Source organism: Carica papaya, chromosome 3, assembly GCF_054855325.1.
Source record: "Carica papaya isolate Zhongbai chromosome 3, ASM5485532v1, whole genome shotgun sequence".
NCBI lineage: Eukaryota > Viridiplantae > Streptophyta > Magnoliopsida > Brassicales > Caricaceae > Carica > Carica papaya.
In genome coordinates this window covers 14,176,832-14,192,555 of record NC_142311.1, presented here as the reverse complement: position 1 = coordinate 14,192,555, position 15,724 = coordinate 14,176,832, and the positions used below count along the sequence as shown (strand labels likewise).

The following is a 15,724-nucleotide window of genomic DNA, read 5'->3' as shown; positions in this document are numbered from 1 at the left end:
AAATAAAAAGGAGAAAAATGAAAAATAAAAAATGAAAAATGAAAAAAAAATGAAAAAAAATGAGGACAAAGGAATTCACAAATTTTAGATTAAATAAGATTAAGGTAATCATAATCTTTACTTGTTCTTTTTACCAAGAAAAAAAAAAAAAGTCAAGTAGAAAAGAAAGGTCGTGATATTCTAGTTTTATTTGAGCTAATTTTTATTCTTTCTGTTTTGAAATTTATTATCATTGTTATTATGTGAGTTAAAAAAACAAGAAAAAGAAAAAGAAAAAAAAGAGAAACAAATTACAATTCCCATTTTCAGGAAAACCCAAATCCTATATAACCCCAAACAAACCCAATTTGTACATTAGACCCAAAATTGTTGGTGGCTTTATATATATATATATATATATATGAGAGAAACCTAGTAACTTTTACTTATTAAATAAAACCTCAGTTGTATTAAAATAATAATTTTTTAATATTATTTTGATTTCCTTTTTTCGATTAAGTATGGTTAGTGTTAGAGGATATAAGTTCATATTCATCTTATTCATGATATATATATATATATATATATATATATAATTTAATGGATCATAACTGTAAAATCTGTCTCTAATTTTATTTATAATTAAAAAATTCGTTATACTAATTCTTAAAAAAGACACATGTAAAATAGTATTTAATATTATAGACAATTAAAGTGTTGCTATATTAATTTTGTCACTTGGACTGTTTCTCTAAAAAATTAAATCAATAAATTAGAGATTTAGTCTGATACTACTTGTTAGCCTTGATTGCCTTGTAACCCAAGATGGAAGATGAATTGGGTTCCTCCGATTTTAACACTTTCTCGAGCTTCCAATTTTGAGCTCCTTTCAAAAGTGTTAGCATTGAAAGACTTGCAAAACCTACTATTTGTTAGTTTAGAGATCATTAATACTAAACATTTTGGTTGGATAAACGTCCACACTCTTCCTTGTATCTATGTGATAATCACGTTAATATGTTAAAATTTGATCACTCTTTTTTGTTTTTCTGTTATCTTTTTAACAATTATCACAATAATTTCATTATCTTAGGATATTAGCAAGACTTTTCTTTTTATATGTTGTGTTAACAAGTCGGTCATAAAAATCGTTCACAATCTGATGCAATATAATAGGATTAAAAACATCGAAATCGATAGACATTTTATCAAATAAAAACTTGACAGCGATTTGATGTATCTCATACACGTTATCAATTTTCAACTAATAAATATGTTAACTAAAGGTTCAAGAAATGCAGCATTCTAAGTTCTTATAGGCAAGTTAGAAATGGACAACATTCATTATCCAATTTTTTTTTAAAAATAGGGTAAATTAGGTCGAAAAGTATAAAAATAAACTATACTCTTTATAATTAATTGTAATCAATTGTTTATTTTATTTTCCGTTCTAGAAAATACAAATTATAATATTCAATAAAAATGCATGTCAAATAATTCTTAATATAGATAAAATAAAAGTGTATATTGTGTTTGAAAAAAAAATAGGTAAACTAAAGAGCCTTTTAAACACTAAATTGAAATATTTATGTTACGAACTTTATTATTCCTAGATTAAGAGGCCTCAAGCAAAGGAATACTTTGGAAAAAGAAGGATGCGTACACTGAATTCGGTACCCACCATCCGACATCTGCCAAACCATTTGAAAGTTTTGGAGAAGCCAAGATATTTGGTAAATGAGGACCAACTGTGTATATATTGAGATTCAACATTCATATCAAGGGATTGAATTCATGGTCCCGTAAACAAAGCTCCATTTGCCTGAAAGTTCCAGTTGGAATATGTTATGATGCTGTCCGTGATAATTTGTTTTCATGTTCCATCAGCAGCAAATTATATGAATCGATATATGTGTATGCATGTGTGTGTGTGTGTGTGTGTGTGTACATACATTTATAACATACTTTCATAAAACTCTGATTTTCAAATTGTAGAGTAGGAACCACTGCAGCAAACAGGTGCTGGAAGCAGCAAATTCTATCTACGTACGTTGCAGGCGGGATGGATCTTAAAGGTGGTTTCCTCAAAATTACAGAAATGAACTTCAGAGAGTAGTATAATTTTTATTTTTTGGTAACAAAAACAAGAGGCTGAATATTAAAACAGAAAATGCACTTTCCAGGAACTAAATTTATTCCAAAGAAAACAATGGAAATATCTTGTACAAAAAATAAACTTAATACATCACAAGTCTGTGTCTAATAAACATCTACTTCCAATTCTCTGTTTCACTCTTCTCAAAAAGCTAAGAATAGATTTCTGCTTTTCACTTCAAAAAATTTAATTTTTTAAAGTTTGACTTCGTTTATATTTTTCGGATTAAAAATAAAAATTGGACCAAACAGACATTTATAAGTTCATAAAGCTTATAATTACCGAATGCAAGTATCAAGGTCCTTAAGTCTGCTTATAAAGAAAGACAAAGGTAACATCTCAATCCCCCTTCTGTAAACCAAAATAATAATAATTTTTTGAACTTTTCTTATTTTAACTCATAAGTCACTAACTTATAACTAAATAGAACAAAACAGAATCCATTCCAGTTAACTAGTTCGATAAAAACAAATCTACAAAGCAACCTCAAAAAATCCAGTATTAGAAAAGAGAGAAATCTTTGAAGATCCTGTCATTGCCTTAATGATCACAGAAGAAGCACGAACAGCAGTGGTTTAATTGCCCAGAAAGCTATCGCAATTGTAACCACGCCAGACTGGTTACAAAAATGTTTCCAAGTAATTTCTGGCATTTCTGACATATTTGGAGATATTCCAGTAACTTGTGATGAGACTACTGATGTGATAGGTGAACCTTCAACGGTGAGCCTGGGAGATTTTCAAATTTAATCCTATTATGTAATCAGGTTCCAACTGATTCAATTCTCATAACAAATCAGAATGATCACACACAAAGATCTTAACAATTCAAGATGAGAATTACATTCCAAAAAAAAAAAAAAGAAACAATTCAAGATGAGAGTGGATGTGAGAAGATTATTTTCTACTTATATATATGCAGATTCAGAAAGAAAGTTAAGTAGGAATCAATTGAGAATTAAACGCAAAAGAGTCACTCAAAAAATAATAAAAGGTAAATAAAAAGGGGAAAAAAAATTAGAAAGAACATTAAAGTAATTAATATTTCCACCATCCATCTTCATTATTGCTAATCACTCGTGATGGGTGAACAAGTCCACTCATCTTGGGCAGGATGGGTAGGATGGTAAACAACTCAGGTCAGTTTATGTACCGAAAATTAGTTGAGTAATTAAGACTTTCTTATTCTACATTTAGAAGAATATGACCATAAAGCACCAGAAGAATTTAGTGAAAAAGCTTAAAATATTTTTGGAGCTTAAAGCTCAATGAACATAAAGCAACAGAAAAAATATGATTGATCTAAAACTAATTAGTAAAACTAACAAAGGCAACAAGCTTAAAAACTTATTGGAGTTTGAACTATGCTTGGAATACATCTAGAAATATTGTGGATTCATTTATAAATTCTATGAGGAAAAGGGCCTCTATGCCCCATCAACAAGTAATTGATGGTACAAGGAAACCTCTGAAAGTCTATCAGAGGAGATATCATTTAAATGGTAAACAATTAGCTGGTGTCTGGGTTAGAAGTATCTAAATGCTGACAATTTTAATTTTCCAATAAGACCTAGGTTAGTTGTAGCAGGAGTTATTTCAATTCCAGACTGTCCCTTAGTTTGTTCAGCGCAATTCTCGGAGAACAGATAGAAAAACTTGTGCTAATTCTCGAAGAATGGATAGAAAAACTTGTGCTCCGAGAATGTTTGTATGCACAAAACTACTATCTGAATTGAATTACAATCAACACTTAATCCAAATTTCTTTCTCAAAATTCTCTTTCTCATTTTCTTCTCTCATGCTACTTCTCTGCTCCCTTCTTTTCTTAATCCCTGATAAACCCTATTTCCACTGGAGTCTAAGCCTAAGGCTCCTGACAAACTCACACCTAATTCAACTAGAAAATGGTAAGAATCTACCATAAAATAGTAAAAGTTAATCTCCTATGGAATTCCATATAAAATTAAAATAACAAATCTAAAAAATTCCATCAAATTTCATAAATTTAGAAAAATGGTTCCAATTTTAAAAAAAATTCTATGAGGTCAATTTTTTTGTCATCCTAATACAGTTCACATCATTTTCTAATTGAATAGATGTAAATTTACAAATGAATTCTATATAATTGTTGGATTTGTTCCAAATTTAGCCTAATGCTCAAGGAACAGAAAGCACTAGAGAGTTAAGCCAAGTAGTCAATTTGGACACTTAATTGTTTAAATCCATGCAATTAAGCGCCATGTTTCCGACAAAATTAGATAGAAAATACATAATAAGGAGAATCATCTTCTCAACTCGATTGCTATTCACGTCACTCAGTATAGGACGGTGACAGGAAGGAAAATTTATATTTACGGGGGAGAGGGAGAAACCAACTATTGTTCTAGCAAAATCACAAAAACAAAAAGCAAAAAGAAAAAGGCCATACCATGGAGAGATAATATTGATATCATAAGTTGTTATCAGCGGGGGTAGGTTGGCAGTTTCTCACCCAATCAGATAAAGTTGCAACATTTCTAGAGATATCCTCAATGGTGTCACTCTTCAAAGCTAGAACTATATCCTCTTGATAACTTTCCTTTGCTTCCTCCAGCAGAACTTGAAATATTTCACATTCGATATTGTTTGAGAGTTTGGCACCTGTGTAACCTCTGCAGTACCGAAAACTTTGATGAGACATCAAAACCAACTAGAGAACATAACAGAAAGAAGAAACAGCACCTTTTACTCAAACGATCATACAACACAGAGTTTTCAGTTTGAAGCACGATCACACGATCAAACCACCGTTCAGGAAAGAAATCACAGCCATGATAATCCACAATGTTTCCCCCTTCTTCCATTACATCCTCGAGCTCATCACACACCTGCAAAACCAAACATTTATAACCAAATACATTATTGCTATTTATAAATCATTAAGAATGAAATTTAGAAATAAATGCTATTACTAGAAGTATTGACTGGCTTGTAAATTTTGGAAATTCCATAACAAAACGATTTTAAATAATTTCATAGAACAATTAAACAACACAATTTCTCATGACGAATAAAAAAGATAAGAACCTATTTCCTACTTCAAACCCAAGTAAGGTGTTTATATGCAACTTCTATGAGGTAAGTTTTATGTACTTTTCAAGGAGATCATTGTTAGGGATTTTCACATTAGAAACCAGGTTAAGAGCCTCCACCTATGGATCACATAGAGCTTATTTCACATTTAGGAAGACAACAAAGATGCCAAATAGATTTAGCGTAACTAAAGTGGCTTAAAAGCAAGCTAATTAAACAATTTTAACCCCCAAACAACAGTGAAAGTTAATTGCAGTTTTGGAGAATAGCTTTGCATGTCAAAGCCCAGAAGCTTACATTTTAGAGCTGCTATCAACTAAAAATATCGATGCAGATATTCCAATATGGTTTTAAGGAGTGAGGATATCAGAATATTTACCAGGTCTTCATTGATAACATGGCACTGGAGCTCATCATCCCATCCATCATGCAAGCCCTTCTCTTTGACCAAGTCTCCAATATTTATGTGGTGGAACTGTGTGGCTTCTGCTAACGCAGATGACATCGTTGTTTTGCCAGTTCCGGGTGTGCCCGTTATCAGTATGTTTGGCTTCCTTCTCTGTTTGTTGCTTTCTTGTGTCATGATCCTGGTACCAGCGGCTGTATAACCTGTGAGAAGAGGCTGCCCTTCAGACAGATTTTCATATTTTAAATTTTTTTTGGAGAAATCAAACAAGGCCAGAGAGCCAGTTGCAAACCCAGCTAGGCAAAGAAAAAAAATTAAAAGGGCAGATCAACCGGACCTTGCCCCAAAACAAAAATAACATACTAATGAAATTTGCCTACAAGCAACTGAAAAAGAACAATTGAGATTTTGATAAGGCTCCCAAGTCACAGGGCAGAAAGTTCTGCGACTGAGTTCCTTTCTGTCATAAGTAATGCAGAATGGATTATATTGTATTGCTGAAATATGCTAAAGATTCTACTTATTTTAAATATAGAACCACTGTATAATTTAAGGGTTTACTATTATAGTTTTCAAGATTTTTCTTAACTTTTCTAGGATGATGCAATGGCACCTTGGACCTAAGGATTGAAATGCCTAGATTGGGCAATGTTAGATTATCAATGGAGCATAAGAAAAACGTTAATATGGAAGGGTATAGGGAGGACCGAATCAACTTCTATATCCCACTCAACGTATGTAATACCTAAATTTAGTCACCAAAAAAATTCTTTCCTCTAATTGAATCTACAATTCCTAAAAAGAATGCAAAAACAAAAACTAAATAATTAAAACAAGGAAAGAAAAAAGTCAAGAACTTACTGATAAATTGATCCCCGCTCCTTAACTCAACAAAACTTATGAAGATCCCTGCTTCTTCAAAAACTGGAAGAAACTAAAAAAACTAGCAAAATGCTAATTCTAGAAGAAAAACCAAAGCTTTCAATATTATTTCACTAAAATGAATTGTGTTTATAACCTACGGGCAAAGGCCTATTTATGACCCATTCCCAGGAATTATCCCATTTAGGAAAGCGTTCAGAGATGAAATTACTTTCCTGTTATAGACGTTTCTCATTGATGCAAGATTGCATCTTTAGAACTAATTCTGGGTTGTCTAGGATCACATCACACGTTAATACCAAAGGAAAAACAAGAAAGAGGGATCCAGGAAAGAGGAACCGATGGTGTAGGCGCAGTGCAGTGAAGCAGGCATAGGCTAAAAAGCAGGCAGCTGGTTCAGAAAATAGATTTAGTGTTTTATTTTTGGCTTTGTCTGTGTATATATATTAACTGAGACCGAACTGGAACAAATTGGTTTATTCAATCCCTGTTCTCCTTTATAGAGAACTGATAACTGCACACCCTTAATAATCATCATTCTGGCAATAAAACCTCTTATTGAACCTGATCTCTAACTCTCATTTTCTAACGAGTCACCATGCAATTAGTCAAGTAAATCAACAAGCTTATGAAGAGGAAACATATAGTGATTCAATTGATAGTGCTACTATCAACACACATATGACAAGACCCATTCTTATTTGGCACTAGCAAAGCTGGAACAACACAAGGACTCACGCTCTCTTTTACTAAGTCTTTGGATAAGGGCTCATCAACTTGCCTTTATAATCTTTCATACTCTTAATCATGTGATATGCTGCCTTATTGGGAAGTATTAAGTTAGGAACTATGGTTGTCTCTTGTAGGAAGAAGACCTGAAGAAATTTCATTAGGAATGGCTCCAACAAACTCCTTTAAAATTGGTTAAACTAGAGAACTTATCACACTGCACTTGATTCTTCCTCAAGTAAAAGAGCATAAATCTCTTCAGTTGCTTAATCTGTAAAGCATCTAAACAAAAACATATTCTCTCCTTTTTTAAGGATTTTGGAATGAATTATGGATTCATTAGTCTGGAGACAATGCTTACTCCATCGTTCACAAAGGTACAAGTGTTCTAAAATCCATCACGTATTGCTCTCCTATTCGATTGTAGTGATCTTCCTAATAATAAATGGGATACATCAATAGGAGCCACATTAAACCAGATTTCATAATTATAATTCTTCCCACTAGAATTTAAGTAAACATCTCCTATCCACCTCTACATCTCCTCCCTTGTGAAACCATTTTATGTTGTACAGCTTTGGCTTTACTTCCATCTTTAATTTGAATTTGTCCACCACTATAGTCGCAAAAGCGTTAGCATAGTTTAACCATTAATGACTTGATTGCAAACTGCCATAGGAAGTGCGTATAGCATAAAAAAGACACTCTCTGCTAATCAACATCTTGTGCTTGATTATTGTTACATATATTGTCGAAGAACTAACAATTCACCATCATTTGCATACACAGGCTCTTATCATATTCATCATAAATAGACTCTTCATTATCTTCATATTATGCAGTCTCTTCCTCAATCAAAGGGAAATTTTTTATTGAGACATTCATAAGCTGTATGTCCATAACCTTAGCACTCAAAACACTTCTGAGAGGGCACAGTTAAAGGTCCAACTTGCTTTTCACTCTTCGAAGAACTTTTTCACTCGTTATTTCTTTAGAGAAAAATGACTTGGATGAAAAAACATTTCCCTGATAATGATGGAATGATAAAAAAACTGGCTTGGAAAGTCTTTTCTTCACTTCTTTTATTGTTTTCCCACTATCATTGAGAGCTTGCCTATATAACTAAATGACAAATACAGTTGTGTAACAACCAAGGTGAGATGAGATGCAAAAGATCCTGCAAACATATAATCAATAAACTCAAAGGGAGTTGCCACTAACTAATCCATTTAATGTATTAGACACCAAACCACACACCGATCAACTTTAAAGAAATTTGGTTCAAGAAATAGTCCCAAGTGAGAAAGTATTAGGCACTCACTTGGTGGCATAGGCTCATCAACTTTGCCAAAAACATTTTCTATTTTAGTTTTAAATGAAATATATAAAAACCTAATTAAACATAAACAAAGAAAAAGGAAACAAGTTAGGCACCCAAAGTAAGTAGTTTTCTAAACCAAAAACCTACCGATTTTAATGGATAAATGAAACATGCACAGCAACTAAAAGACTTGTTTGACTCATTTTGGACCTCCAAATAACATCATATATGGTACAAAGCCATGGAAGTGCAATGAAGCATAAATGAGACTAAGCCTATACACAAACATCTAAATTAATTGTAAATGCTTAAAACTGATGCTGCAATGAGTTAGGCAATAACAAGCAGTCCTAAAATGCAAGCAAAAGGAAGGAAACATTAAGGAATCAAGAGCTATTGAATTGGTCATTGATCCTCCTATTCAACTAGAATATGTGCAGGCACATTAATTGGGATATATCGAATCAAATTGGCCTGAGCACTAGTTTGCAAGAAAGGAAAATAAAACAAATAATAAAATGAAATCCTCAAAATAGTCTATGTAACCATTATTTTATGGTAGACAACAACTAGAGAAATAACAAGTTTCGGATTCATGCAAATTGAAATTCAAAATCAAAGAGGTACTCAAACTATCATTGTATTATTATGACATCGACAGGAAAGATGATGACCAAATAACATAAAGCACTAAAACTAAAAATGATCAGAATTAATAGAACAACATATTTTAGCTTGGAATATTTATACATAGACAAATATCTTCAATCCTTAGAATCAAATCATTCTCTTTACTAAATCAACTCTAAGATATTTCCAAATCTCTATCTCTAAGGATTTACTTTAGAAAAGAAAAAAAAAAAAAAGGATTATACCCCTTTTTGTGATTCAGAAGAAAGTCGAGTATCCTTCTCCTCTCGGAAATCCGCTCCAATCTCTTCTCTGTTTGCTCCGATATTCTCAATCTCACACCAAAGTTCTCTGATTTTTCTTCAACTCAAAACACCCAAACCGGACTCCCTCGGTTTTCTCTAACCCGAAGCCCTAGCCATCAACATACACCAATTTCTCGCCCAGAATGGTCTCTCAAATCAGCTCCTTTCTCAAAATTTCTCACGGTTCCCAAATATTTTCTAGAGCCCCGAAGACCTCCCCTGTTTCCCCTCTTAAACTCGTGTCCCTCTCTCCCTCTCTCTCCTCAATCACTTTTTTTTTCTCTCTCCCCCTTCTTCCAATTCCTCCGCTTCTGGTTCCTTTTTCTTTCTTACTCAAGTCGCCTCTAAAACCGAAGGCCTCCCCCTTTTTTTCACACACACCGCCCTCCTATAACCACATGCTCATGCCTCTCGTTCTTCACGTAACAGCTTCTGCCCTCGGCTTAGGAGTTTTCGCGCGTGGCTCTCTGTCTGTTGCTCAGCTACGTCTCTCCTTGTCGTCCTGGGAGCCCCTTCACCCGTACTCAGCTTTTTCTCTCCCTCTTTCTCTGCCGTTCTGTAGCTGGTCTTCGTGTCTCTTTGTCGTTCAGCAAAACCAGAGAAGAGGAAGCTTATGTTTGGAGTTTAGAGGATTGTGGGGCTGGGCTGGACCTTGAGCGGACCGAAATGCGGTTGCAATTTCTGGGCCACATAGGATTAAAGGGGGTTGGGCTTTTAGTTTGTATGGGGATTGGATTGTGAATTGGGGGTTCTGGATTAAGTGGGATAGTCAAGGTTTTAATTTTTGGTTTTATTGGATCGGTTGGACATGGATTTCAGAGAAGTGAAAATTGGGAATAAGTGGAACAAAAAAACATCGAGTTTTGGGTTTTTTCCTTTCATTTTTATTTTTTATTTTTTATTTTTTAATAATAATAACAACAACAACAAACCCTAATTTTGTAAAAAAAAAAAAAATTAAAAAATTGAAGGTAATTTGAACAAAATTAGAGTAATAGAAGTTCCAAACACATCTTCAAACTTTTTTCTCAATCCTCATAAGTAATAAATATGTCATTGTTTTGTCAAATCGCATTTGACACCAACGTCCAATATAACGGACAATAAAAAATATATACATACATAGCAATAGAATTATACATCTCAATACAAAATATAAAAATTGTATTATGAGCTAATTAGATTATCTACGTTTATATAGAAGTATAGAGATAACATATATACAAAATTCTAACCTCTAAAAGTTTAACAAAATTTACATAGTCTACTCCCAAAACTAATCCACCTACAAGGAATATAAGCAAAATTCCTCAATATACTCATCAGAATCTACATCTCTCGAGAGGTTAGAATTGGGTGAGTTCCAATACTCAATATGACAAACATTATTAATGTCACACAAATATATTTTAAAAACATTCCTTAATGCAAAGTTAAATAAAAACAATGATATATTCAATGTTAATAAACCATAATTCTCATACTATACAATTTTTACAATAATAGTACAATTATCAAGAGACACTCAATATCGTATTCATTAGGTTTACATAATACACACACATGATTAGCCGCCTCTTTAAAGTATTATTACTGATTTTAAAGTGTAAATGCAGCCGTTTACTTTTATTTTTAAAGAGGACACCAAGTCACCGACTAATTAAAGGTGTGTGCAATCAATTAATTTACAATCTAGTGACGTAAAAAAATACATATAATCGCTCGGTTCTCTCTAGTTGCCATCCTAAAATTTTCAGTCCGGTTGCCATCATTCAAGTCCTTGAGCCCCCAGGACAATGAATAGTAATCAGTTTAGAGCCTTCGAGTATTAAACCCAATCTCACAACTAGAACCCAATACTACACACAAAAACATAGTGGTTCCTCTGTTAACCTCAATGTCCCTCCAAAAAAAATATAGTAAATTGGATTTAAACTAAAGTCTTTACTATTTAAATTTTAGACTCTTTAAGTTTCTTAATTTAATTTTCTAAATTTTATATTAGTTTGTCCAAATAATTATTAAAGTTTTAAATTTAAGTTTCATTTAGATTTTTAAATGGATTTTATTTTATTCTTTTAACTTTAAATTTTTATTGTCCTCTATTTTTCTTATTTTAAATTATTTTATTTATTATTTTTTATTTAGCTTAATTATTCTGAATTAATATTACTTTACCATTTCCTTTTAATTTCCAAAACCATACTAATCTTTCCCAAATTTATTCCAATTGTAACTTTTTAATTTAATTTTCCCAAAATTTATTAAATTGCAATTTCTTTCCCAAGGCCCATTCTGTTCAGATTCTATAGCCCAACAGATAAATTTCTCTTGCTAGACACATAGCCCAATGGGCTTCAGCGAAGACCCCTCAACATGTTTATGCCTATTAGGTTAGCATGACTCACTGCTCTGTTACATAGGGCAACTGGCCCATGGGGCATGAGTTGACATGTAGTGGCACACCCGTACATGTCCATGCGCGTAAATGCACACATGGTGCCAGAAACAGTGTGTCTGCACACTCACACAACTCTGCTAGCATTATAGGAACGGTTAACTGAGCCTTTCACCTACCTATGCAGCAAATGCTCAACAACTTTGTGCCAGGAATGTTTCCTTGTGCTTTTGAGTGCCCAGAGACCACCATCTTACGCGAGTTTACACGACCAAGTCACAGGTGCACATCAATTCGGCACATTAGTGCATAACATGCTTGACAAAAGCAATTTGGCTTCTCTCATCGTCCCCTATCCCCTTTTGTACCTAATCACCATTTGGTTCATCTGTCAATATTCATTCATTAATCATCAGCATTTAAAAATCATTCAAACACAATTAAAATATATCATTTAAATGCATTCATGTACCTGTTGGAGATAAGAGGAGGAGGCTATAGAGACTAATGAGAAGACTCAAGTTTTCCTATTGTAGTTCTTACAAAAAAACTTCAAGTACATGGTTATTTATAGGCACTATTACAACTATTAGAATTAATTGTAACCACCAACAAATATAATAAATATAATTTATGACTCATAACTACTACCAAATCAAAGGATATATAGAGACTATAATTTATGAAGTTCAACTACTAATAAACTAATTACTTATGTTCTAATTTGTAAATTAATTCTTAACATTCTTCCTTAATTTGTAAATCTCCTTTTCAATCTAAGATTAGTTTGTAGCTTTTGAAATACTTCAAACTTGAGCGGTTTGGTGAAAATATTCACCACTTGATCTTTAGTTTTTACGTGATTGAGCTCTATTTAATTTTTAGCAATGCAATCTTTAATAAAATGATATCTTGTGTCTATATGTTTGCTTCATTCATGAAATATTGGGTTATTAGCTAGTGCTTGTGCGGACTTATTGTCAATAAAAGTTTTATTAGCTTCGTTCTGTATTAAATAAAATTTTTTCAATAATCTTCTAAGTCATATAGCATGACAAGAACGAGAAGTTACTGCCACATATTCAGACTCACAAGTTGATAGTGTAACAATGGTTTGTTTCTTAGAACTCTATGTAATTGCACAATCACCCATAAAGAATACAAACCAGTTGTACTTTTTCTATCATCAATATCTTCAGCGAAATTGCTATCACAAAATTTTACAAGTTTAAAATCATCAGAAGATGAATAAAATAACTCAAAATCAATAGTACCTTTAAGGTAACGTAGAACTCTTTTAGCAACATTCATGTGGGAAGTGGTAGGAACTTCCATAAAATGACTTATTAGTCCAACTGTAAAAATAATATCAAGTCTTGTAAATGTGAAATATATCAAACTTCCCATAAGAATTTTTAAGAGAGTGCGATCCATTTTTTCTCAATTATCAAACTTTGATAAGTTGACTCCACATTCCATAGGTGTATTCACAGGATTGTAATTAAACATTTTGAATTAAAATAAACTTTTCTTGCACAACCTTCTTAAGAAATAAAAATGCCATCTTTCATTTGCTTCATCCCAATATAAGTCATTTCAAATTTAAGTAACATGTTTTTCTTGAATTCTTCAAACAAACTTGGATTGTTGCTCGTGAAGATGAGATCATCTACATATAGACACATAAATAGAATATCACTATTAGAATGATATTTCACATAAAGAGAATATTCATTAAGGCAACGAACAAATTTATTATCTTTAAAATATTTGTTTATACGGATATTCAATGCTCTTGGCGCTTGCTTTAGCCCATACAAAGCTTTCTTCAATTTTGACACTTTATCTTCATGCTCTTCAACTACGAAATCCAATGATTGTTCTACATAAACCTCTTCATTAAGATAACCATTGAGAAATGCAGATTTTACATCAAGTTGAAATTTTTTTCCACTTTATTTGAGCTAAAATAGCCAAGAGCAAGTGAATAGTCTCCATATGAGCAACTGGTGCAAAAACTTCATCATAATCAATCCCATACTTTTGTTTGTATCCTTTAGCCACCGGTCTTGCCTTGTACCTTTTCACATTTTCTTGAGAATCTTTTTTAGCTTTATAGATCCATTTGACATCAATAACTTTATGTCCCTTAGGAAGAGTGGATAGCTCTAATGTGTTATTATTTTATATGGATTTGATCTCTTCCTCCACGGCTTGTCTCCATCTTACATCTTTAATGGCTTCATCAAAATTCATTGGTTCACTATCAAGAAAAAGACAAAGTAAATCATTTATATCAAAATTAATGATCTCCTCAGTTTCATCATAAAGATATTGAATGCTCTTCAACTTTCATGGCCTTTCACTTAAATTTTCTTAAGAAATGGGTGATGCAACATGAGTTGGAGAATGAGGTTAAGTTGCCTCTTGCAAAGGTAGCATGGTCTCTTGGTCTTCCTTTTCAAAGTGTGGAAAGAAATCATAAGCATTTTCTTTTTTCTTCTCCCAATTTCAAGCCACTTTTTTATTAAATTCAACATCTCTACTTACCATGATCTTGCCATTGCTTGGATTATACAATTTATAGCCTTTTGAGTTTGCATCATACCCACTGAAAATATGTTTGACACTTCGATCATCGAGTTTGGATCTCTTTTATTGTGGAACATGAGGATATGTTATACCTCCAAAAACTCGCAAATGGTTGACATTAGGTTTCATTTTGCTCTATGCTTCTTGGGGAGTCATGTCTTTCAAACTCGATGTTGGAGACCTATTAGATAAATGGACTGCACAAAAAATTACTTCGGACCAAAATTCCTTGGGCACGTTTTTTGCTTTCAACATGCTTTTAGCCATATTAAAAATAATTCTTTTCTTTCTTTCCACAACTCCATTTTGTTGTGGTGGTCTTGGAACTGTTAAAGGGTGACGAATTCTATTAGATTAACAGAAATCATGGAATTCTTTGGAAGTAAATTCACCTCCTCTATCTATTTTCACAACTACAATCTTTTTCTACAAAAATTTTAAAAATTTTAGAAGTAGCAAAAATATCTGATTTTTGTTTTAAAAAATATACGCAAGTTTTTCTATTAAAATCATCAATAAACAGTAGAAAGTATTTATTTTTACCAAATAAGAGTGGATTGATTGGCCCACACACATTGGCATGCACAAGTTGAAGTAGCTTGGTTGCTCTTGTAATAGCTTCTTTTAGAAAACTCCTTCTTGAATGCTTTCCAAGTAGACATGTTTCACATAATTGATTAGGATGGTTGATTAATGACATCCCTTTCACCGTTTTTTCTTCTCCCATCGCCTTGAGTGCGCCATAGTTCAAATGGCAACATCTTATATGCCAACACCATTCTTCATCTTCCACACTAGCCTTCAAACATCTTACTTCAATAGTTTTGAGAATTAAGATAAACATTCAATTCTTGGACATATTCACCTTAGTAATCAAATTAACACTTTGATCTCTAAGCCAAAGACAATAATTTTTCATGTGAATTTTATATACATTTTAAATAAGTTCGTTAAAACTCAAAATATTACATTTTAACTTTGGCACATAGTAAATATTAGTAGTAAGTACATGCCCACCATTTTTTGAAGAGATTAGAATTGTACTTTTCTCTTGAATTTGAACTTTTGAAGAGTTTCCAAAAGAAACATTGCCATTAATCTTCTCATCAAGCTCCACAAATTTTTCTTTTTTGCCGCATATGTGATTACTTGTTCCATTATCCAAGTACCATGAATTATGGGTATCACTATCTCCCTCTTTACATGCTAGCAACAAAGTTGTTTCTTTCTCATCTTGTTTATCATCGACAAAGTTG

The 15,724-nt window shown here is 32.6% G+C and overlaps 1 protein-coding gene across 6 annotated transcripts; it reads right to left on the bottom strand.

Moving 5' to 3' along the window:
- Positions 1 to 1,519: 1,519 nt before the first annotated feature.
- AAK6 (P-loop containing nucleoside triphosphate hydrolases superfamily protein) lies at positions 1,520 to 10,091 on the bottom strand. 6 transcript variants are annotated; one of them, XR_015817842.1, is made up of 6 exons: positions 9,419 to 10,091; positions 5,585 to 5,832; positions 4,855 to 5,000; positions 4,562 to 4,784; positions 1,945 to 2,862; positions 1,520 to 1,801 (listed from the first exon to the last, which is right to left on the bottom strand). XR_015817842.1 is itself a non-coding variant. In XM_088216019.1 (5 exons), the coding sequence occupies exons 2-4, from the start codon at positions 5,786 to 5,788 to the stop codon at positions 4,583 to 4,585; spliced, it is 552 nt and encodes a 183-aa protein (XP_088072145.1). In that variant the 5' UTR covers positions 5,789 to 5,814; positions 9,419 to 10,090; the 3' UTR covers positions 1,520 to 1,801; positions 4,562 to 4,582. The 6 variants fall into 6 exon arrangements, 1 of the variants encoding a protein (XP_088072145.1); XR_015817841.1 differs by having other exon boundaries at positions 5,585 to 5,827; XR_015817840.1 differs by having other exon boundaries at positions 1,945 to 2,885; positions 5,585 to 5,814; positions 9,419 to 10,090.
- Positions 10,092 to 15,724: the final 5,633 nt, after the last annotated feature.

Excerpts from the sequence above, each read along its gene's own strand:
- AAK6 (XM_088216019.1), bottom strand. The coding sequence starts at position 5,788 with ATGACACAAGAAAGCAACAAACAGAGAAGGAAGCCAAACATACTGATA. Across the intron at positions 5,001-5,584 it reads ATGTTATCAATGAAGACCTG|GTGTGTGATGAGCTCGAGGA; the intron begins GTAAATATTCTG and ends TTGGTTTTGCAG. Across the intron at positions 4,785-4,854 it reads TATGATCGTTTGAGTAAAAG|AGGTTACACAGGTGCCAAAC; the intron begins GTGCTGTTTCTT and ends TCGGTACTGCAG.